At 38.9% G+C, this 24,428-nt stretch overlaps 1 protein-coding gene across 2 annotated transcripts; it reads right to left on the bottom strand.

Annotated features, from left to right (window-relative positions):
- LOC124857378 (fidgetin-like) lies at positions 1-24,428 on the bottom strand. Of its 2 annotated transcripts, none has more exons than XM_047348616.1 (3): positions 24,284-24,428; positions 21,788-22,017; positions 1-4,897 (listed from the first exon to the last, which is right to left on the bottom strand). In XM_047348616.1, the coding sequence occupies exons 2-3, from the start codon at positions 21,810-21,812 to the stop codon at positions 3,732-3,734; spliced, it is 1,191 nt and encodes a 396-aa protein (XP_047204572.1). In that variant the 5' UTR covers positions 21,813-22,017; positions 24,284-24,428; the 3' UTR covers positions 1-3,731. The 2 variants fall into 2 exon arrangements, with proteins under 2 accessions (XP_047204572.1, XP_047204573.1); XM_047348617.1 differs by lacking the exon at positions 24,284-24,428 and adding an exon at positions 22,333-22,797.

A 24,428-nucleotide genomic window follows, 5' to 3' on the forward strand; every position in this document is an offset into this window, starting at 1 on the left:
CAAAGTCAAGCATGATTTTATTTTCTGTATATTTTCATTTGACAGGACATGACAGAAGAGTCTTTAGTGAGGTAGACTTAAAACAGGTCAACAGTAAAAAACATTGCTCTTTAAGCTGGCATCTGAAAATGACATGAAATAAATATTTCCATGTACAATGTCTTCAAAATGAGGTAGAAACGGTTAAGGAGAATGTACAAGAAACAATGAGAGTGAGTTACAAAGACAACGTAGAAGTTCAGATTTATCCCACATCCTTCGCTGCTTCAGAGAAACAGCAAAAATGTAAAATATTTGCTGTTGAGCATATTTCACCATAAAATAGGCTCTTTGTGTGGCACTGAGGAGCATATATTTCTTTTAGCTAAGCGCTTCGCTTGAAATTTACAAAGTCTAGTCAAGTTGCTTTTGTCTATCCTTAACATCTATATTTCATTTTCTTAAAGATATTATGAAGCTTTGTGACATTTTACCACATTCTGAGCACGCTTAGTTTGAAAAAATTAAATTTCTGCACGCTCATATATTTTGAAGTTTGGTTGAGTGTTTGAGGAGAAAACAAAGTATCATCCCGCCCTTTAAGGGCAGGACACTAACAAACGCCTTGAGCAACATCTTGGTGAAAAAAAGAAGTTAAAAGTCGCAAAGACAGTGCACGCATATTTACATTATATGGTTTTGATTCAGGTTTGAAAAAATATTAAAGTGAACTGCTGATTTTTAATTAAGACATTTAACAAGCATTCAAATTGCAGAAGATGTAGACACTGATATATGAATGTTATCTTTTCTAAACCAGGAGTGCTTTGTCCATAAAACCATTTCCCTAACACTAACTACACTAACACTTAACATGGCATTCATTTTTTCCACCAAAACCTATAGAATTACATCTATACACAAAGAAAATATGTTTTATATATCTAAAAACATCACTGATGTACATTATGGCATGTATTGTCCTTAAAAAAAATATCTGAATTACATTCAACATTTTGGGCCTTGGTAAGAAAACTTCAAGTTTCCCAGAGCAATAAAACTGAGGGGATTGCATTTGCCTATGTGTGCTATTGTGTGAATTTGCTGAGGTTTTATATTATTGAAGGTATTGTATGTTTTTGGTTTCCCTGAAGTTTTTAGCCATGGCTCTGTTTTTCTTTCTCCATAAAGCTCGCTACCAACACCCTAAGGTTATAACATACATTCTTACTTTTATCATTCTGAGGTAACAATATTCTTCCTGAGTTTTTCAATAACATGACTATAAATCATCCTTCTAAGAGGGTTAATTAAAGAGATTGCATATCAAAAAAAGTTAATTAAAGCAGATAAGCAGGCAATTCTTCATAAAGACTATAATGTTGGGCAAAACGTTTGAGGCACTGGGACCTACATGCTGTGCATCCAAACAATAAACAGCGTTTTGCGCCTTGACTGGATATTATTCATTGGCTCTTGAGTTTAGCACAAATGTGCATGGTAACTACACCCTTAGAAAGATAACCTGTAGATATTTGTATCTTGCAATTTCTTGAATGCTAAAAACATTCAAATGAAAATAAAATATTGGATGATTGGTAACAGATTTAAACCTAAAGAGTGACTTCATGTATATTGCCGAAGGCTTTTATACAGTGCTATGTAAAAACATCTCCCCCTTACATATGTCTTCTGTTTTAGTTTTTTTCTTACACAAATTCAAATATACAAAGATAACCTGAGAAAATACAATATTCACTTTTTAAATGATGATTTAATTTATTAAGGGAAGAAAGCTGTCCAAACCAACCTGCCCCTATGTAAAAATCTATTTATCCCCTTTGACAAAATCATTAATTAACTGTGATTATCCCTTTTTTTCAGGTAAATTTCACAAGCCACACCCAGGCCTTATTACTGTCAGACCCGTACAATTAAGAAATCAATTAAAAAGAACCTGTCTGAGAACATGAAGAAGGCTAAAAGATATCAAAAAGGAACACATCATGCTAGCATCTAAAGAAATTCAGGGACAGATAGAAAGCAAATTCATAGACATCATTCTGGAAAGAGTTTGATTTCTAAGGCCTCCAGAAAAATGCAGCGTGAGCCTTTATCAACAAAAGGAGAAAACACTGAACCTTGCCAGGAGTTGCCAACTTAGCAAAACTACACCGAAGTGCATCAACGTTGCATCCAGCAGGTCACAAAAGAACCCAGAACAACATTTAAAGAATTGCAGGACTCACTTAACCCAGTTAAGGTCAGTATGCATGAGGCAAGCATAAGAAAAGGCTGAACTGTGGAACAGTTCAAATGCCAAAACAACCACTGTCCAAAAACAACACTTTGGTGATCCCCAAGAGTTATAAAATATTCTGTTCACTGAGGAGACATAAATTGAACTTTTGATAGGTGAGCATCCCATTAAATCTGGCATAAAACTAGAACTTTATACTAGCAGTCAAGCATGGTAGTGGTAGTGTGATGGTCTAGGGCTGTTTTGCTGCTTCAGGTCCAACTGTAATGCTGTAATTGATGGAACAATAAATTCTGCTCTAAAGCAGTAAATCCCAAAGAATGTCCAGCTATCAAGTTGGAACATTAAGCTCAAGTGCACTTGGGTTATACAGCTTGACAATGATCAGAAGCACACAAGCAAGTCCATTTCTAAAAGGCCCCCCGAAAAACAAGATTTTAAGGTGGCTTAACTAAGGTCCAGACTTAAGCTGTATGGGTTCTAAAGCCCTTCAGCATAACTAATATAAAGCAAATCTTACAAGAGGGAAAAAAATGCATCCAAAGTGATGTAGAAAACTCATTCTTGATTATGGTAAATACCTGAAAGTTCTTGTTTTTTTTCCATTTACCGTACAATGAGTCATTGAGTAGGGGGGTGGGATTGCATTTTTAGACAGGGTCAGGTTGGTTTGCCAAGGTCTTTTTCCACTCATAAAAAAGTCAACATTTTAAAACTGATTTTTGTACTACTTTGAATTTATTTGGCCTGAAAACACTGACGTGTAACAAAAAAATAAAACCAGACGAAATCTGTGAAAGATAAATATTTTGACACAGCACTGTATGTGTAAAGAGGAAAAGATTTAAGCTGATCAGCATTGACAATTGTTGAGCCGAAAAGGTAGGTCTCCAAGATAAAAAAAATTAAATGCAAGAGGAGACAAAGAGAGAACTATTAGGAAAGAAAGATAAAGAATAAGCAAGAGGGAAACATTCATCTCTCAAGGCCCAATGACACACCAAGCCTTGCACTCAGCTGTGTAGCAGTGATTATGCTAAAGTAGCACAGCAATCCTAATATGTTTGTTATTGCTTGCTTTTCTTTTTGGTCATCTTGTGGTGTGGTGCCAAAGAGCGTCTTTGCAGTCAAAGGTCTTTTTACACACATAATGGCCACAGATGAGTACACCAACTTCTTAAACAACACCACCAGGAGTAGCCAACAGGAAATATATAAGGTCCTGAGAGAAAGAGACACTCTTAGATTTAGACTGTCTATGCAGAGAATAGCTCAACCTAATACCTAACACTTATCTCAACCTAAGTGGACAAAATACCACTGTGAATCTTTGGAAAAATATGAGTAATGAAAAATGATGAACATCCACAAGAAATAGAAGTCTTGTGCCCTCTTGTGTTTGCCAGAGAGATTACACTTCCGTAGAGCAATTCATTGTTGTTCCAGAACGACTAAGTCTTTAGATACTCCTCCTTGATGTTGACTGGGATTATTAGCGGCCACCAGTGGGGTCCTTTGCTCGTGTGTGAGATGCAGGTATCTTCACAGACCTTCTTTGCTGTTGAGAAAAGCTGTGCTCCCCAGTTACGCTCTCCCCTGCAAGGCCTGATGGTGGGCTATAGTCCCCTGCTCCGTTGTATGTAGGTGATATCAGGGGCTTTCCAGGTTTGTAGGCCTGCTGGTCTGAGGCAGAGCCGCTAACATCATAGCCATTGGCCTGGCCATTACCGTTACCTTTGCTATGACTGCTTCCTGGACCATTGCCAAACTTTTTGTAGTGCGATCCCTCCGCTTCTACCTCCTCCTGTACTTCCTCTGTCATCTCAAAGGCCTTGCGTTTAAGTGGCACACCTGCATCAGACCTCCCTCCAAGGTTGTGGCACTGGTAACTATAACTACCCCCGACCACGGTAGGCCTAGGGGCCAGGGGTGTGGGAGCGCTAATTCCTGAGGGCAGGTAGGAGGCACTGGGGTGGTTGTATCCAGAAGAAAGGCTGGCTTGGGGGTAGCAACCCGGTGGGTAGTTGTAGACGGGAGTGCTGGTGCTGTAGCTGGGCACTAGAGTAGGTGTTGGCTGCAAGGTGTGCAGAGGGGCAGGTGGAAGTGCTGCACTGGGCTGAGGGCAGTATCCTGGGGACAGATAGGTGCTATTGTAGGCAGGAGGGTATTCCTGAGATGGTGGGGCATTACAGGTGGCAGTGCCACTATAGCCTGGTTCCGAGACTAAGTTACTACTCACTAATGTTACACTTCCTGTGGCTGGTATTCCTACAGTGGCAGACCCCACCTTGGAGCCAGTTAGTGCCTCAAGTCCGGGGTAACAATCCATGCCTTGACTCAGAGCCCAGGGCTCTGATTCAGTTTTTAGGAAACTTCCAGACTCAGAGTAGGCACCTGTAGCAGTGCGTTCATATGACAGTTCCAGTCCTGAGTACTTCTCAGCATATCGTTTGAGGAGCGAAGAAGCCGTAAGAGCAGATATGTCGTCACTGGCCCAAGGATACCCAGCAGGGGCATAGGTGCGCCGGGCAGCAGTACTGTAGGGGTCTTGTTTGTGGGCAGACTGGGGGGAGGTGGTGGACGTTACATCTAGGTGCTGCTCAGGCCACTGAGATAAAGGGGCGGCGTGCTCCGGAGACCAGTGCATCTTCAACAGACCTGAAAGAAACAAGGAAACATCAGTTAACTCACAAAAATGCAGAGAGAATCTGAGAATCGGATGATGTTCTGTTTGATCGGTCCTGACCGATGCACGACCAGTTGGAAAATTATGACCAGGGAATGCAGTATACCTGAGAAATAACAGGTTGCAATAACAACACTCTACAGTCTGGAAGCTGTTAACTATTTACAGTACCAATGAGGTGTTTAATGCACAGACATATAAGAAGAATTTTGAAAGGAATCTGTATTTTTTCTGTGTCATGCTGAGAAAGGTTTGTGGGTCATTTATGCAGATTTTTAAAGAAATAGCTTGGCTCTCAGCAGATGACAGGAAGAAACACATTAAGAAAGGTTGGCTAATTTATTATTTTGAGATTTTAACCTCTGTCCGTGTTGTATGCTGGATTTGTAAATGTTTGCAAGGCTTTTGGAAACCTTCTAGTTAGAGCAAAGACCTACAGTACATTCTCTAGGGCATACACACAGAGGCCGCTTTCTGCACATTCTTATACTTACTGTGCTATCTGATAATAAAAGACGTTAAATATAGTCCATTTTGTGATCATTTTGCCTTTAAAAATGAGTAAATCCCAGTTTAACAGTGACTAATCTTTAACATACCTTTAAATGCTGTTATTTACGGCTCTTAAAATGACATGTTAAAGCTTCACAAACATGAAGACCGAGTATCAGCCACCAAGCTGTACCCGGTGCAGCTGTAACAATGCAGAAAGGGAGAAATTCATCACAAGATGGCAGTACCGACTATCTAACCCTTCTGTTTTCCAACGCGGCTTCAAAAGTCAGCTCAATCCATCTGTTTTCATAATCACCTTTCAAACTAAGCATTTTACAGAATCTTGTCAGTGTTTAGCCCACACTCTTATGCACAGATCCATCCAGGCAGGGGAACAACGGCTCTAACCTTTATGAGAAACTATCAACATAGCCCCCAGCCTGGTCTCCACAGCGATAAGCCTCGATCAGCCTGCATGCTACCGTCCGAATCTGCTTTTCTCACATTAGAGCCATTGTTGTCTCTCTGTGAGTCTCTTAGTCCACAAAGCCACCCCCACCAAGCGTGTGATCTAATTCGGCCAAAACCTCAGGGGTCGGATGGACAGAGGGAAAGTGGGTGGGGTCCCTGAGGAAAGAAATCAAAGTCTTTTGTTCCTTCATGTTACACGGGGGCTAATTATAGCTCACTACAGATGATCACTATTGTTATGATTGATTAGGCAGGGGGAATCAAAATTTCAGGTGACATGAGCAGGTAAGCGTGCACATTTAGACAGAGTAATCCACTGGTTTAGTGGCTGAGGGCTGATCTTTTTGAACTGGAGTTAGACTGACATTCCAGACATTGCAGAGCATTATTAAACTATCCCAATACCAGGCCTAGGCCAGAGGGTTTTTCCTGCTGCACCCCTGGACAGAGGAGGAAGATACTGGAAGATTTCAGACTGGTTGGACATTTTTATTTGTGAGCCTTCAGTTTCTTTATAGATGCAACTGTATATATGATATTTTTACATTAACCACCAAAATAGTGGGAGTCAACTTTATTCATCATCCCTTTTTCTGTTTTTGTCTGTAAACATTAAAATTACTCTTTTAGATGTCTGGTGGTAGTAAAAGATGCAGTCCTTTGCATGTATTCATTATTATACAAAAATATTTGATTACTTTTAATGTCTGTTCTGAAGCTAAATATATTCGGATTATGCTAGGTTGAGGCACATGTACACCAGGACCACCAGATGAGTGCTTTAACAAATCCACATGTTCTTAAATCAAATGATCCTTTAGCCCAATAATCCTTCTCATCCAGTCCAGGGATTGCGGTGCTCTCCACCGGCATTTGGATACACATATCGACCTTTTTACCTACCCAATCTATGTTCTCAAGGAAATAAACACAGCAACTGTTGTTTTAGTAATGATACCCATGCTTACTACTCTAACCACTAACATAGGATGCTACGCACAGTTTAAAATGTCACACCCACAATCATTTTGGCTTTGTTTATAATAAAAGTAAAACACTGTTGCAGCATCTGCTCGCTCACACATAGCAGGATGTTGCCTTTGCTTTTATTTTTAAGAAAATAATGACATTAATGTAAACCATGCCATGACATTTAATACAGGATTTCTGATAAACATTGGATCAAATTAAGTTTTCAGGGCGTCGAGCTTAGTCCTCAGAGAATTTAATTCATTATTCTGAAGGGTTGATTGAAGTTTTGATTTATTGTCAAAACACATGGCGTGTTCAAACATGCAAAGGGGTCATTGAGGGTAATAACATGTGCATCCAAATCTAGACTTCATAATTTAATATTGAAATACAATCAGGATCCTCATAGTAATACTTGACTGCTTATAATAAACCTAAAAATTATGTTTTGCTGCTACAGACACCATCATCACTAACCTTTAATTCAATCAGATTTTCACCCTGAATTTGAACAATGTCAAGGACTGTAGGAAGATCAGCACACAGAAGACTACAAATCAAGCCTGAGTTAGACAATAACAAGACTGGAGAGGAAGCCCTAACTAATTAATAAAATAATAAAATTCATTTACTTCAATTAATTAATTCACTCAAAATCAGATATTATTATACAATCTACAACGTTAAACCTAAAATATAGTGACATCATTGTTACATTTCGTAATTGGCTGTCACTTATAAAATAAATATGTGCCCTTCCTATTAAAAATCTCTTACATAGCCAAAAACAGTTATGACACTAATATCATCATCGGGTGCTTCCCATACAGTTATACAGTATGTACACTTTCTATAGAAGGATTGATATTTTAGATTTTTCATCAGATGTTCATCTTCTGGACTACCTGGACTCAAGCTAATAAGAAATGTTTATGAAGGAATTATTTATGTTAAAGCCTTACACCAAAATATTCTGTTGAAAATTAACACTTCTTGCTGCTGAATGTTATTTAATAAGAGGATTTTTAAGAAGTAGGGTTTGGCGACCACATCTGTGATAATTCATTTTTTCTTGGGGCTTGCAAATTTTCCTTCATTCTTGGCCATACTTTTTGCTAATACTGCAGCAAACTATTGAAGACAAATGAATGAAAAGCATATACAAAGCATGAGCACAAAAATATAAACGCAAAAAGAAGGGTCCAGGTGGCAATAACTGAACATGCATGGAAGTCCCCAAACATGTGTCACTATTGGAGCTTCATCAAAGTAGCATACCTTTGTACTGAATTACCATTTGATTCCACTAAACCCCCTTAAAACTGGACAATTACCTGTCAGTGTACTGATTGGCTGACTGCCAATATTAATATATTAAATACAAATCAAAATACCAAAACTTTATGATAGGCCCTTGGTCCACAGGAAAAGAACAGCTTCTAGTGAAATGGGGCAACAGACTCAGAAAATGATGAAGATAAAAGAGACCAAATAAATGACATTTACCAGAATGCATGGTATTTTAAACCCTGTTGTGTTGGGGTGACTCACGTTAATCAAATAATGAGTACTTCATTACCTTTTCTAAGAAAGCTGTGCTTATCCTGAATTGTGGTTCACTGCAGTTACAGTTGAAGGAAAACTAGATGTTGCTCATTTGCATCAAGTCAGTTTGCAAGGTTGTCTAGAATGTATGAAACAGCATTTTGCACATGTGCAGTGCTGCTCAGAAGGTTTAAATCTCTCATCATAGACATAAATGTTATATTAATATAACATTTATATATCTTGGTATTTAATGATGCATTTTAACTATTCTTAGGGTGGAATTAGTGATAAAATAAGCTGCAATGATTTAACAAGAATTATTAATTTAATGCATAACTTCTCTAATCCATTAAGGCTATAAAATATAATGGTTCTGTCTTCATAACTCCAACCAATTTGTACAATGTAACAACACCACTTGCTGCCAAAACAGGCCCTCAATGTTGTTGGACCACTTGTTTGCTGAGTATTGGATTATCTGCACGTTGTTGGACGTCACTGTGCCCCTCCAAAGGCATCGGCCATTTTGTACCCAGGACAGCCCACTCCTACATATCCCATCGAGCATTGCGACTGATATGACTGGGCGTCCCAAGTCCGGCGTCACAGGGTGCTATATAGGAGGCGCTCATGTTTGAAAACTCGCCTTCTGCTAGAAAACCGGTCTAGCGACTGAAGCGCACCACTTTAAGAGAAGAGCTCTGTGCAGAGTTCATTCATTCTCTCTCGTTGGACAACGAACCATTCATAACTGAGGTTTTTGGACTAAGAAGGCCAGAGATTTCACTTTGCCGATCGAAGACGTGAGTTAACACGTAACTGAGGACACGGAGTTTCGGAGAGATGAACCGCTACCGTGTTTCATTTTCAAGTCGACTTTGATGGTCAGATCATATTTTTCCTTTTTGTCAAGAAGACCAAAGGACGAAAACTGACCGCTTCCCCTGAAGTTAATTGTGGACGCACAATTAACTTAACCCCACTTTTCCTCGCTCGAATTCCCTCACTCAGGAAGAAGACGACACCAAGTAAAACCAACCTTTTTATTTTATCTTTTATTGCTTTATTAGAAGGCCTGGGCAGGGTCAGAGGTTGTAGAAGCGATCAGAATCGCTGGTTAGGATCTCATGTGTTCTGAATAATATGTACATGTAACCTTGCTTATTGAAACTTTGATGTGTTATGTTGATATCGGGATCCGCCGCGTTCCCAGAGCTGTTTGTGTTTACTATCTGAACGCGGGTGCGTTGCAAGACTGGACTGTTAAAACGACCTCATGGTAAAATTCTCCATTTTACCTTTGTCTTCAATCTCACTGTGCTAGCTTGCCGCCAAAAGTTATCAATCCGTTGTGCCAGGAGTTAGGGGGAAGTTTTATGATCAGAAGACCATAAGGACAGTCGGAGCTGCGCTCCAACCCCCACCACTCGCCACCACTCATATCCCCCTCTCCCTTCGTCTGTAGTGCCATAAACTGCTGGTTGACTCAATACATACCCACTACCGTTTGTTGACTTTGCTTATTTAGATGTGAAAATTAAAAATTAATAAATATTCACATAGATAAAGAGAGAGCGTTTGGTGTTTCATTGTGTGCAAAAAGTGATGTGTCAGTCAAAATAAGGTTCAAGTTCCACACGTTTCGGCAGAAACGGTCGATTAAACAGTGACATCTCCGGCAATGGTTATTAATTATTACAGAGTATTTAACGGTTGTAATTGTCAGAGGCGTTGAGCCACAATTACAACACCAGAAACCTCTCTGGTCTCGATTCGTAAATGAGGATTTTTGGTTAAGAAATTGATTTTGTCAGATTATGATTTGTAATTATAATTATTGATCAAGATTATTCAATCAATAATCATAAACCCAACAATGTGATGGTGCTACCTCTATGCTTCACAGAACACTGTTGTTAGGTCTGAAATCCTGATCATGGTGCCAGTCTTTATTTTATTGTGGCCCAACATCTCCATTTTTGTCTCGTCTAATCATAAAACCTTTCTCCTGACAATGTTTGGCTTATTTACATTTACAGTTTTTAGACATGCTTGAAGAAGTTCATTTTTGAGCACATTTCTTTCTTCCGCAGCATCCTCTCAGTCCATGCTGAAAACTAGCTTTACCATAGTTAGTGACACTGTTTTACCAGCATCTTTTAGTTTATATTCAGCTAGAGCTTTGGTCGTTCATTTGTTGTTTCTGAACATTATAATACCGTATTTTCCGCACTATAAGGCGCACTTAAAAACCATTAATTTTCTCAAAAAATGACAGTGCGCCTTGTAATCCGGAGCGCCTTATATATGGATCAATTGGTTAATTGGTTGATCCATACTGGTTGTACACGGCGCTCTGTCAAAATGTTTCAGTACGACTGGTAGCCGCACCGCTTCCAGCATTACGGCTACCGTAGTCAGGGGCGTCGCCGAAGTAATAGCGGTAAACACCTGTACTGTGCTTACTCCTAGTCCAACACCACTTGTGTGTGTATAAGGTTTGAATGTACTGTTGCAGGAATTGCCTGAACTATATGTGATTAGAAGCTCAGTGTGTGGGGTGTATGTTTCGTGTGTGTGTATGGAAGATGCTGACATTACTCCTCCGGACAGAGGTGGCGCTGTGTGCTGCCGTAGCTGAGAATCAAGAGTGAAGGAGTGACGTCGGTATTATTGTGTGTGTGGGGTGGGTAGAGACGGCGACCGGAGCAGTGGTGTATGAGTCTGTAAGCCCTGTGTTTTTACGTGCTGCAAAGTCATTAAAAAGAACCCCGAATCTCGTCAACAACTCAGTGTTTTGATGCTGTTTCTTCATGCTCAACTCAGCAACGTATGAGTGAGGGAGTTAACCCCGAGGAAACTAGTAACTTCGGCCCTGGAGAAAGCGTCTCCCCTGTGTCATCAGACTACGGTCAGGGGACAGAAACAGGAAAGGTTAACAGTACTAACGTTTGATTTAGTGCATCAAACTGTTTCTTTTACGTGTTTACTGAATCAGGGAAAAGTTCCCTTTCACGTTTTAACTAACGTTTGATTTCAACTTCAACTTCATAGACTCCAATGCATTCCTAACGTGCGGTTGGCTCTATTCAATAGAATTCTATGTAGAGGAGACCTTACCATGAGAGTGAATGGAGTTATCAGAACGCTGGTTTGTAGTGTATTAATAAAGTTTGACTGACTGTTTTGTTGACATTCTCTTTAGCACAGCTCCATCTAGTGGATGCATAACGCAACCCCAGTCAAACGTTTGACTGCAGTAGCTTCTATTCTATGCGCCTTATAATCCGGTGCGCCCTATATATGAAAAAAGTTCTAAAATAGACCATTCATTGAAGGTGCGCCTTATAATCCGGTGCGCCTTATAGTGCGGAAAATACGGTAAATTAAATTTCAATACTACCATTATTTGCAGATTGAAGCATATGTCCCAAATCTTTATTTGATTTTTTATAACAAAACACATGCTTTGTTTGATGTGTTTATAGAGCAAAATGGTTGGAGTCCTTAAATCATTTCGGAAACAGGGAAAAAAGTATCTGACTTGCTGAATACGGATCAATGCTAATCGAGGAAAATTATATGATTCCGCTCTCTGACCTGACCTGTCAAATCAGTGCATTAAGCAAATGTCAGTGTGAGTGTATCTGTAGATTTTGGTCTGTTTTTAAAATTGTGAACCCGTATTATAATAAATGTACATCAATGTTAAATTAGAGCATGCAATTGCTGTTTTTAAAACTCAAAACTGAAAAAAGAACTGGCCAAATACTTCATACCACCCAACATAATATGATGTCCATGTTGATGAAGAGTGTATGTGAATATCTAATCATCACTGTATAGCACAGTACAGTAAGACAAGCATGCTTATGTGATAGCTGCAGGTGCACAGCCAAACTGACCATCAAATACAACAAAAATAGATTTAAACATGTTTTTGAGTAACTGATCACTATAGTGACCTAAGTTATGGTTAAATGCTCTGAATAAATCACTGCATGTTTGTGAGGCTTTTTGTTTTTAGACTCTGACATTAGCATTATTGAGCTGAGCTGCTTACATACAAGTTTTGTATGTAGATGTGCAACCCACACTTTCACTGTTTACTTTTAAAGCTCAGTGTGTTCTCAAGAAGAGCTGAATATGGTAGGATATTTATTTCATTAAAATAAATGACAGGCCTCCATGTTCGGACTGATTCATTCTACTGATCAAAAGTCAGCTTCTGCAAATTTAGTTAAGAGTTAATGAAGCTGAATTACTGGAAAGGCAGTGATTCAATGTAGATTAATAAATCAGTCGGTCCTGATCACACTGAGGCTGCCGACGAGAGAGAGGGAAATACTCAGCAGATAACAGGAAGGATGAACAGTAGTTTTTTTTTATCTTTCAACCTTTGTCTGTAATGAAACATGCTGGATTTTAGGAACGTTGGAAGCCTTTTGGAAATCTCACAGTAAAGGGAGGGAACTACATTCTCTAGGAAAACACACAGAGAGACTGCTGTTTTAGTAATGCAGCTCCATCATTAATTCACGGTGCTGATGACAGTTTAACATGTTAACTCCATCATAATATTGTCTTGATTGTACAGTATTACCATGATTTACAGTGACTCCGTTCTTACATCGCCTCTGCTCCGAATATACCTAGTTATTCACCAATCAAGGCAGGACAACTGAAAAAATAGTTTGAAGGCTGTTCTAATATTTTTTTATATTGCAATTCTTAAAAATCACAATGTAGGTCAAAGCTCTACAGAAACCATAGATCGGAAACCAGTCACAAATCTTAGATCAGTGCATACCGATAAATCATTCTCATTAATATGGCTAAGTCTTTGTAAGTATTTTTTAAGTAACTCCAGATGCAACCTCAAATTAAGAAGAACTGTATTAGTTTGCAAGAAAGATTTGCATATAACAAAGAAATAGCTGCATCACCCTGAAGATATAAGGCCTGATCTTCAAAGATCCCAAAATAAGAGGTGCTAAACATGCAGTAAGTGGGCATGTTGCATGCAATCTTCAAAGGTAGCACATGCTATGGATAACAGGTGCAGAAAAGGTGTAGAACACCCTATTGATGAAGAAATGAGGAAATTGTGTGTGCTACTGGCTGGCTTCTACTGCCCCCAGTGAAACTAGAGGAAAAGCAAACAAACGTAATATTAGCAACATAAAAATAGTTGTAGGAGTTGGCTATCTGTATAGCTTTGCTAATTTTAAAACATAACTTCACATCACTGTCCTGCAAAGAATTCAAATTTAACATTTCAGTACATAAAAATAAATAATTTTCCAATGATTTTACTGAATTCGTTTTGCCAATATTTTAACGACATATAACGTGTTTGATAGTGTAAATTGTTCTTTGGTGACATGAAATCATTTTTCACTGTATACCCCCTCCCTTGGCTTATGTTCATTTGCAAAGAACGTAATCGAACTGATCCAGCTTTGATTGCTCTGCAATGTCACAGTGTTGCCGTCACTAATGCAATGTATTTTGTTTAGTGACAAGGTTAAAGCATACACTGTCTATTTCACCACATGGAAAAGCCACCTTTAAATGGTGATTTTCCACCTGATAAAAAGTGATTGAAGCATCCAGTTTTCAAATGACGGATTTAATCTGCCTTATAATGATTTTATTTCTTTCCTGGCTTCTGTCTGTGATTGGCTTCAAATCAGACCTTAGATCATTCTACATTGAATCCTCTATTTTCATCTATTTTTATTTTTATTTTTATTTTATGTTTGACAACCCAAATCTGTTGACATGTACAGATGATTCTCTCTCTCTGTTGTCTGTCATTCTATCTATGCATCCTTTTTACTATGGTGACAGCAGACATTTTTGCGTGCCAGTTAGTACCTGCATTTCAAATGTGCTAAATCTAGATGCAAAAACAGTACCCACAGTGAGTTTCAGGTTTGATAAATCACATTGCGGGTGGTATTATCCTCCCGTATATTTGCGCATTTGGGTCATGATCATATGTTGTGGATATTCATGAAGGAAACACGCAAAAAACTTTATGCCCACTGTTCCGCTGATTTTACACACGCAATCCGATTGGCACCTGGGTTGTAGATTAGCTTTGCGGATGCAAACAAGTCTGCGTGTGGTTTTGTACACGCAAAATTTTTGAAGATCAGCCCCATAGTCTTTACTTTTCTCTCCTCAGTTGACAACATTGAGGTTTTAAACACTTACAGACTTCTTCTGCTTTTCCTTTTTTTGTCCCACACAAATATTTCAGATCATTCCAGACCATCACACTACAACCGACATGTGTGGCTATGGATATTATGCCTTTTTTTGGGAATCCTGTGATAGTTTTAAGCCAAATGTAACAGGATGCACACCTTCCAAAACTTTACTTTTATCTTGCCAGTCTACAGAATATTTCCCCAACATTATTGGGGATCATGTTTTTTTCTTCCAAATGTGTGTTGGGACCCCAGCCATGGTTACAACATTAAAGGCCAGTAAGAACTTTTCTGGAACTTTCAAAATAAATTGCATTGACCTACTTCCAGCACAGCCAGGAACAGGGAATAACAGCGGACTTCCCGTGACGTCACTGTTGGAATAAAAACTCTGCGCGCTAACAAACTGACTTCTTTCACGCAGGTCCCCAGAAGAACTGGACGGAGGGACACAGCGCGCTAATGTCTCTTTGCTGGCAAATAGACATAACTCTTCAAACTGGATCCAAGAGTGTCATACAATCACGCGATAATGTGCATTAGTTAAGCAGGAATGAATTGCTGTTTGTGTAATTAAGGTGCAAGCGTGGCTTGACTTTTCTTTCTGAGGTCTATAGGAGCAAACTGGGAGTTCCCACCAGAGACCCTGTCTCTACAACGCTGAGTGGAGCAGTTTTTCCCGGTCTGAAGGAAGGACAATGGGACCGAATCACCGTGGTTACAGCAGTAACGTGCAGTTCAGCCGACCCGGCAGAACAAGCCACCCCACCCCACAGCTACGGACGTTAGCTGCAACTAACCCTTTGTTCACTGTAGATGCTTTCCTCAACTTCGTCACCCTTTTCCTCGTAAGAGGTAGTGTTTAGGCAGAGAGAAGTAGTTTAGAATGAAATAATCTAAACATTTTTCGTTTTATGACGTTTGGTTTTGTTTGTGTTGAAAACTCAGCCATCTTAGTGCTAGCAGATTATCTGCTCAGCACACGTGCTCAGTTTGTGTTCTGAGTTTGTGTTTTTAAAGTTAAGACAAACTTTATTTAAAGGGTGATTTTAATACAGAAGATTGGCCATAACACACCGTCCACACCTTTGCATTTTAACCCTTATATTTAGTGGTATTTTAAGGTATGTGTTTGATTCTGATGATAAGCTACCAGTTTCTTTTGTTAGCTTTAACTGTTAACAGCTAAGAACACGTGTTTGCCTACTTTGAGTTAGCTAAAGGTCATTTACTCAAAGATCATTCACCCATTGTTATTTTTCTAAACTTGATACTTAAGTAAACACCATTAAGACCCATTTAACTAAAAGGTTTGGTTCTTATTCAAAATAATATTTCCTTAAATATTATTTTACTATTTCCTTAATAATATTTCTTTATATATTATTTTAACAAATACAGGCAGCTAATTAAACACCGTTGAGAATTGGTCATCCAGAAGGTTGGTTTTATTCAGCAAATCATTCTTTAAAATATCTGATCTTGTATTTTGAATGGTTGTTTAAAGGTATACCAGTTACTGCCTAAGTTAGTTCCAAGACTAACTTAACTTCAATTCCAGATTCCTTAAGATAATCCTTGGTTCTCAAACATAAATGTTGCATCACTCTTTTGGTCACAGTTTCCAACTATCTTTAATCAACTTGTTTATATTGTACATAGCCCATTAGTCTTCGTTATTCTTTAATTCTGCTTGGTAGTTTAGTTGGATTGTTTTAGCATAGTAAAGAGTTTGTTCATTGAAATATGTTTGACTTTGAGTTGACTTATTTTTGTTGATAAATTCTTGTATTTTAAGAAACTGTGTGAATTCATTCTGTGTGTGTGCAGAGTTTTGCTGTTCAATAATGTCAGAGCTTGGCTCATCCCTTTCAATTTTGTCCTAATACCACCGCCTTATTGGGCTGGTATTCACAAGACAACTCTTAACAACCCTTATTTAATGAAAAAATAAAGTATTAATATTAAATATAAAATAATACATTAATATTCATTATCACAACATGTGAGATGGGTCTTTTGCCCAGCCTATTTGATCAAACACTGACCTTCACAGAGGTAAGTGGGGCCTGCAGTGCTACAGATATTGTTCTGGATGAATACTTAATGTGCTCTTGAGAGTAATTTTAGTAAGCCAGCAACTCCTAGTAGGTCCTCAACTCTTCCATGTTTTTACTATTTGTGAATAATGCTTCTCAATGTGGTTCACTGTAGTCCCAAATCCCTAGAAACGGTTTTGTACCCCTTTCAGACTGATAGATATCAGGGATTTTCTTTCCCATCTGTTCTTGAATTTCTTTAGGGTAGGGCATGATGTTACTGCTTTTTAGCAGGTCTATTTTTGATTTGTTGATTCTAAAGGACTGACAGTAATCAGGCCTGGGTGTGGAAGACAAAATTGAACCCAGATTAACAAAGGGTTAATAATAATAATAATAATAATATGTTGGTTTGGAAAGCCTTTTCCATAGAATCATCACACTTGAAAACTGAATTTTGTATTTACTGAGGTTATCTGTGTCTGATATTAAAATTTTATTAATGAACTGAAGTGTGACAAAAAAGCAAAAACAGAGAACATCTGGGGCAAATGCTTTTCCACTGCATTGTATGCACAAAGAACATGTTCACAGTGTGCTTGGGTAAAGCATATAGGATGCCTGCAGCTGCTCTAAGAAGAAAGAAACCTCAAAGCATTCAGTCCAAACATCCACATTGTCACTTAAAACCAATTAAAGAGCTTTTTTGTATTCAACTGCTACTTTTGCTTGAATTTGTGGATATTTAACTCTAACCACACGATTTTATGTTTTAATGATGCAAGCATGTAAAAGTCATTCTTGCTTTCCAGGCCTGAGTGGACTCCAGTTTGAATAGTAAGCCACTGCATGGTCAGTATGAGTAATTAGGGGCCAATAGGATGGAAGTACACATGGGGGAAGGGGCTGGCTGTGATGGGATTTGGGGGTTGTGTGGCATCAGAGATGGGTCCTGGACTGGATGAGTAAAAAAGAAAAAAAAAGTCACCCCTCTGTAGCTGAAGGGTCTCTGTTAGCGCTTTTTCTCCACTCACAATAAACAAAGAGATCCCCTGAAGATGGACAGACACTCAGAAATACACACACCAACCCACACATGCACACAGAGAAGCACCAGCTAAGTGAACTCCCACATTGCGGTTCTTCATGCAGCGTTTAGCTTCAGATGGCCAACAAGCAGAGGGACTCCTGACCAACCATTGGATGATTTAGGCTGCTAGCTTGCCAGGAATCTAACCTGAGAAGCAGATATGTTTTCCAGACACTCATCAGACTTAGTGAATTTCCAAAATCTGGAAAAGGGGATGGTGGAAATACTAACAATGATGGCACATGAACTGTTTGGACTGCACAGAGGTTTGTGATAGAAGCTGATTTACACCTCTGCCAATATTAATACAGGAAATATTACATTAAAACAGGTATGTATGGGGTAAGAACGCTGTCAAAAACAATGTGTGCAGCACTAGCGCCAAGATGACGGACCAAGAGCATATATTAACGAAATTAATTGGTGTTAGTGCTGCCGCTTCTTCTTCTTCTGCTGGCGGTACGCAACAAATTCAGAGGTGCATACTGCCACCCACTGTACATCATTGTATAACTCCATCCACTATATTCTATGTTTTAGTTTTGTATTTCATAAAAAAGAACAATGCTTTATTTATAATACTCTTGATTTCCCCCCTATCTCCCTTCTGTCCCTAATATTCCTTTTAGACTGAATTATCTCCCATTGCCTTTTTCCGTCATCCAATCCCTGCACTACGTTTACTGGCGGTGAGGAGTGTGACAACGCAAATCGACTGACTCTGTGCTCCACTAACCAGCCTGAGATCACGTGGATTTTACTTATGCACAACTATTGACTAATATGCACACATTTCCATCTTTACATACACCTTGTTTTTGACAGCGTTCTTACCCCATAGGTATGGCCCTTAATAAAGGAGTGATAGGTGGCACTACCTCAGTTTCCACACTATTACTGCCTATGTTCCGTACCCAGAACCAGAACCAACAAGGGGAAAGGTAGCCCTCTTTCAGCCAACTAATTGGCACTGTGCAGAAACAGGGGGAGGGGCATTGCTAATATGCTATGCTTCATACAGCTAAAAAGTCACTGAGAAACTTTCTCTGGCATACGTTACCTTTTTGAGACCTTGATAAACCCTGAAACAGGAAACCGGCCCATGCTTGCATTAGAAATATTATTTGACAGAATTACTGTGGTTAAAGACAGTGGACTCTCCACCCAGCTGTCTGTGTCCTTGCTTACAGTGTAAATGAGGGTTAGATTGTTATGTATGCAGTGACCATTGCCTAAAACACAATGTCAGAGTGAAGGTGAACAGAGCGCTCTCTTAAAGTGTAACACGGCTGCACTACTGTTAGCCAAGCAAACACTGTACCCCACCAGATTCAGTTTTATCCTGTTTGGTTGAAAGACAAATAATAATCTGCTTTAAATGTGTTTGCTTCCTTTTTCTACCTATATTCTGAGTATGTCTCCCCTTTTCTCTTGTGCAGTGTAGTAAAGAGGTGACTGCCTTCCAATCTGTGTGGTCACTTTTAACCTCCCCCACTCCTTTAACTCCACACATGTGGCAGAGGCCGGACTGTGCCCCCCACCTCCTCTCTGCTCATTGTGTCCACTCATATATCAAGCCTGCAGCTGACCAGTCCCTCCTCATGTCTTCCCCATCTGTCCTTCCCTTTGCTTTTTTCCTCAATCGCTGCAGCTCACATCTTTACCTTAACTCCTAATGAGGAATCTACAGTGGGCTGCGGCTAGCTTAACGAACTGTCATGATTACTGTTGGAGAGGTAATGCATTTGTAGAAGCCGACGTTTATGTGGCCCACCATTCAAAGCTAATGAGAGGCTGTTGACACCAGGTTACTAACGATGTGGCTTTCATTCACAGGAGTGCTTCGCCTTGGTAACTGGTGACTTAAAAAGAGCTAAAACGGCTCATCATTCTCTCTACGCGTCACACTATTATCATTATGTACACAGCCCCCTTAATGAGGTGTGGGGAGATGGTGATTACATGTTTACTTGTTTGTGTTTGCAGAATGATCCGTGATGGGTTAGTGTGGGAGATTTGATTGGGGGGAAAAGCGAATGAACGCTATCTTAGGAATGCATTTAGTCAAGAAGGAAGAAAACTAACACAATGCTGTGAGGCACTTTGAGGAAGGAATGTGACAAATGCATGTTACCAAAAACTCATGTCTGCTCAGACAACTCCCTCTTTCTCTGTTGAAGCTTCGGGGCATTTTTCTGTCTGATTCTGAATGCAAAACCATAGAAGGAAATTCCCTCTGCATTAATCTAATAAGGTTAGTGTTGTAATCCTGTTAAAGCTTGGCCTGATCAATAACCCAGTCAGTCAATATGAAAAAGCCTAGACTCTAAAAACTGGGGGCTGAAAGACAAACTTGTTTGGGTTTTTTTGCTAGCCAAGTTCTGGATCAGATATGATCAAATATATAGGCCCACAGCTAGGTTGATTTACCACCACTTGGTTGGGTAATGGGTCTGATCCAGCAAACTGGGTTTGTTTTCATACCAACAAATTGCTTAAAGCGACAAATGTCTAATGATAAGCTTAAAAATAATGATTTTTACTTTTAGTTTATTCATGCAATAAAAATGAACAGGTTAAAAAAAGATATAGACAACATCCTCATAATTTCTAAAAATAGACATTTTTTACACACATGGTATATAACACATGGTATATAACACTATATAGAATATTGGTTTTCTGTATTGACTTTAGGATCAATTCTTCGGTCAACGCACACATTTGGTATATAGCCAGCTGTAGCTTGCGCTAACAATATAACAGGTAAAACACCAATGTTAGCTTAAGTTATAAAAAAACAAAAAACAAAAACGAATGTTGCTTAAGTAAAACTATCTTTGGTGTCAGCTACAGTCATTAACAACATAACACACTGGTATTAAAATCAGTAAACAGAAGGATTTTACTTTCTTTTATTGATATAACGTAACATTAAGAACAACAGAAGAAAAGAAAATAGATTTTAGCAATATCTCTGAGAAACCTTGATCCCCATTTGTTTGTCCAGATATCTGCAGAAAAATCTGTGAATTAGTCCTTTAGATGGGAAAATCAAAAGCAGATGCCTATAGTACCATTGTTAGGGTTTAATGGTTAGCTATGCAGTGCCTACAATACCAATAGCTTGTATTTTGTCTGTCACTCAGGCACCATGTCTTTTTTATTTATTTCTAGAGATTCTCAAAATACATCTGTAGGCTACCTCACTGTCAAAGTGTACAAACTAATTGCCACCAATCACACTTATTATGGATATGCTGTTTTAAATCTAAAGTTGGCAAGCTACAAGCTGACTGGTAAGAGGTTTAAATATAAGCCATTAGATAATGGTATAGATTTTCATTTTAAAAAAAGAGTGAATACTGTGATAGTGTGGTATTTTTCATTACGTTTAGTTAATTTTCTAATATCTCATATGTAATTATCACACAAAATATATAAAAAAGTGAAACATTCTGATTTATTGATGGCATTTACTGCAGTTTTATCTCCTTAAAACATTAATGCAGCACACTCAGTTACTAATAATTTCAATTATCTGGTCTTAAAATGTAACACATTTGCATCCAAGTGTCAGCTCTTTGCAACCTTTGTTTTTGTAAAACTGGACTTTCCCTAATAAATAGGGAATAGTCATTTTTGCTCTTAGAACTGCACAATAAATCATCCTTTCTTGGAAAAAAAAGCATCAGATGCACATTTTGCTTTACTGCAAAACATGATTTGGAGCCTTATAGCTGTTTAAACTGTACACCATTAACGTGGAGAGGCTGAAAAAACCGCAACTGAACTATTTTTGTGAAATTCCTCATAACGAATCCTGGAGGCTCAGCTGTTAAAGGCATTACCATATCTGCTTTCTCAACATGAGTTCTCAAAGACACTCCCCATCTCCCCCTCCCATCAGCTTGCTTCCCTCTAACCAAACCACATGAGACAGACAAAAGACAAGCCACAAGAAGAATGTGTACAGGAAAAGTGACTGAGGGCGAGGATTTGCACACACATAAAAGTGTCATGACTTACTGTATGGGGTGGCAGGACTGAGCATTCTGCAGCTCTGGCCCCAGGTGAAAAGAAGAGGACCAGGTCCACTTGTCCTTACTGAGGACCCAGCTGCATGTTGTGGGGCCTCCCTAAGTCAGTTCTGGTTGTTCTGCTGTAGAATGAACGACTGCTGTCTCTGCTAGTGGTCAGCCTCAAATACAGCTCCATGGTTCAGCTCACACTTCAACACTGCTGTGATACGCTGCCACCTGAAGAGGGAAAACAGCCACTGTCAATGTTATTTAGGCAGGGGCGCTTTCAGAACGTTTTCTGTAAAGGGTGATGCACTAATAATCTTGGGATGGAGCATCAAAACTGAAACTCAGAAAAAGTTTTTAAGAATTTTACTTGGTTCCAGGTCAAACCCCATTTCATAACAACAAGTTGCCCTTTATCCCCTTCCTGCTTATGTTTCGAATAACAAAAGAAACAATTTTGTACATATACTAAAACCATTGTGCGCTACATTTTGTATAGTAAATATTTTGATGAATTATAGAGATAAACAATGATAATGCACAAACCTTAAGCATAACTACACTTTTTTGTTATTCCTTTTTTTTTTTTTTATCCGAAAATTTTGCACCCAAGTTCCACTTATTCTGGTTCTGATCCAGTTGACTCTTGTGAAATATGACAGACTAACAAACTAAAAGGTCACGATCCCTGGTCCTTGTGGACCGGGTTGCTGCAACTTTTAAAAGTGTCCCTGGTCCTACTCATCTCAATCAAATGACAACATTCCCTCCTTTGCATGCAGTCAAGCTCAACAGAGTCCTACTAATTAGGTCATTATTTGAGTCAGGTGTGTTGAAGTTGAGACATAAAGTTGCAGGAACCCAGTCCCAGAAGATTTTAGTTTGAGACCCCTACTCTACTCTCTGCCTACTCTTTCTAACAGATATTATTTCTTGGAGTCATAAGACCACATTTTCCTATTGTAAACTATGATCAGGATATATCAAGGCAGTTTAAATTAGGAATTTTCAGAGCGGGCATTAAACATCCCTGTAGCGGGTTAAGATTGATGAATGGCCAATAAGAAACGTCCCACGACAGACAGGTATGAAACAACCAAAACGGCAAGGTTACAAATCACAACAGCCAGATTATTCAGGTATGTTGCCATAAATAATTTGAATATGGACGCCATTTTGTTTGGTACTCTATAATTCTCAGTACTAATACTTACAGGTATAGTGTGCTTTATAATGTGCAATAATGGGGTCCAGTACCTATGCAATAATAAAGTTGTGCTTTTTTTGCCATCTGTTTTTATGTGTTTATGTGAATATCATCAAAGGATATAAATTATCCAAAGTCTGTAATTTACAATGTACACTGTTTCTATAACAAATAGGAAATAAAAAAAGAACAAACAAAAAAAAAAACTCAAGACTGATAAAAAGATAATCTTGGTCCTTTTCAGGGTTTCCTTTAAACTTAATGATCTGTAAATTCCTATTTTCAGATACCTCCATACCACGAATCAGTTGATTTATTATGTTAGGTCATTCTTATTTTCATCCCCACCAAAATGTGGTGTCCATATTATTAAAATACTTCAGCCCTTCCAATTTTTGACCTAAATATGTGATTCTAAAATCATTTAAGTATTGGGCTAGGACTGGGTGACACACAATCAAAGGGATCATTTTAAGGACAAAATGAAAGCATGTTAGTATAAATAAATAAAAAGTTGCAGCTTGTCTGAGGTTGTCCTTTCCTGTCTTAAACCCACACGTAAAAAATATTATGCGCATAAAACTGTCTGGCCATTTGCTGGGGCCCAGCAAATTTAAGAGGGAGACCATTACCCATACCTGCCCCCCACCTCAAATGGTGGCGCCACTGAGGACACTTATGTATGTTTTTCCACACCTAAATTCCAGACCTTTTAGAGATAGAAACTTGTATGACACAAAACACACACACTAATGCATGCTTCCTTTTATCTATTTAATGGTAAATTAATTGCTTTATATATGGTGAAGTATTGGAAAGTGGGGGGAGAAGGTCTTCCATATATAAATCGTCCAGATATTTCTTTGGTTTATCATGCGCTCCTCGACCCTCTTACTTTACTGTGCGAAAGTTTAGAAACCTCTCAGAAAACATGCGCTTCCAAAGACAAAATTGGCAAACCCCAAACCTCGGAACCATATAACCACAAGCAGAACTTAGTACTCTTCCTTAAAAAAAAAAAAACCTTTCTCCTGCCTGACACCGCGTAACCATTTGTGTAAAACAAAGTCAAGCCTGAGCGACACACTGAGTGGACTGACGTGTTAAGAGGACGACTCACGAGAATGACGCGCCGTGCGTGCAAAAAGACAAACTTTAAAGTGTGCAGAAGGAAAATAAATGAAGAACGCGGCACCAGAATTGACAGGAATGCACAAGAAGCAGAGGAAATATTTATGTCGCTCAAGAAATGAAACAACTTTCTCAACAAGTGAAGAAATGATTACAGACCTGACCATCCCTGGATGTGCTCGGTTAGAGCTCCAGTGCCGAAAGTAATCCAATATTCCTCAAAATACAGCAGGGGGGAGTCGATGTAAACGGGATTGTGGCTGAGTGTGCAGGAGGAGGGCTTCTCTCTCTCTCGCTCTCTCAC

The sequence above is a fragment of the Girardinichthys multiradiatus genome, chromosome 20 (assembly GCF_021462225.1).
Source record: "Girardinichthys multiradiatus isolate DD_20200921_A chromosome 20, DD_fGirMul_XY1, whole genome shotgun sequence".
NCBI lineage: Eukaryota > Metazoa > Chordata > Actinopteri > Cyprinodontiformes > Goodeidae > Girardinichthys > Girardinichthys multiradiatus.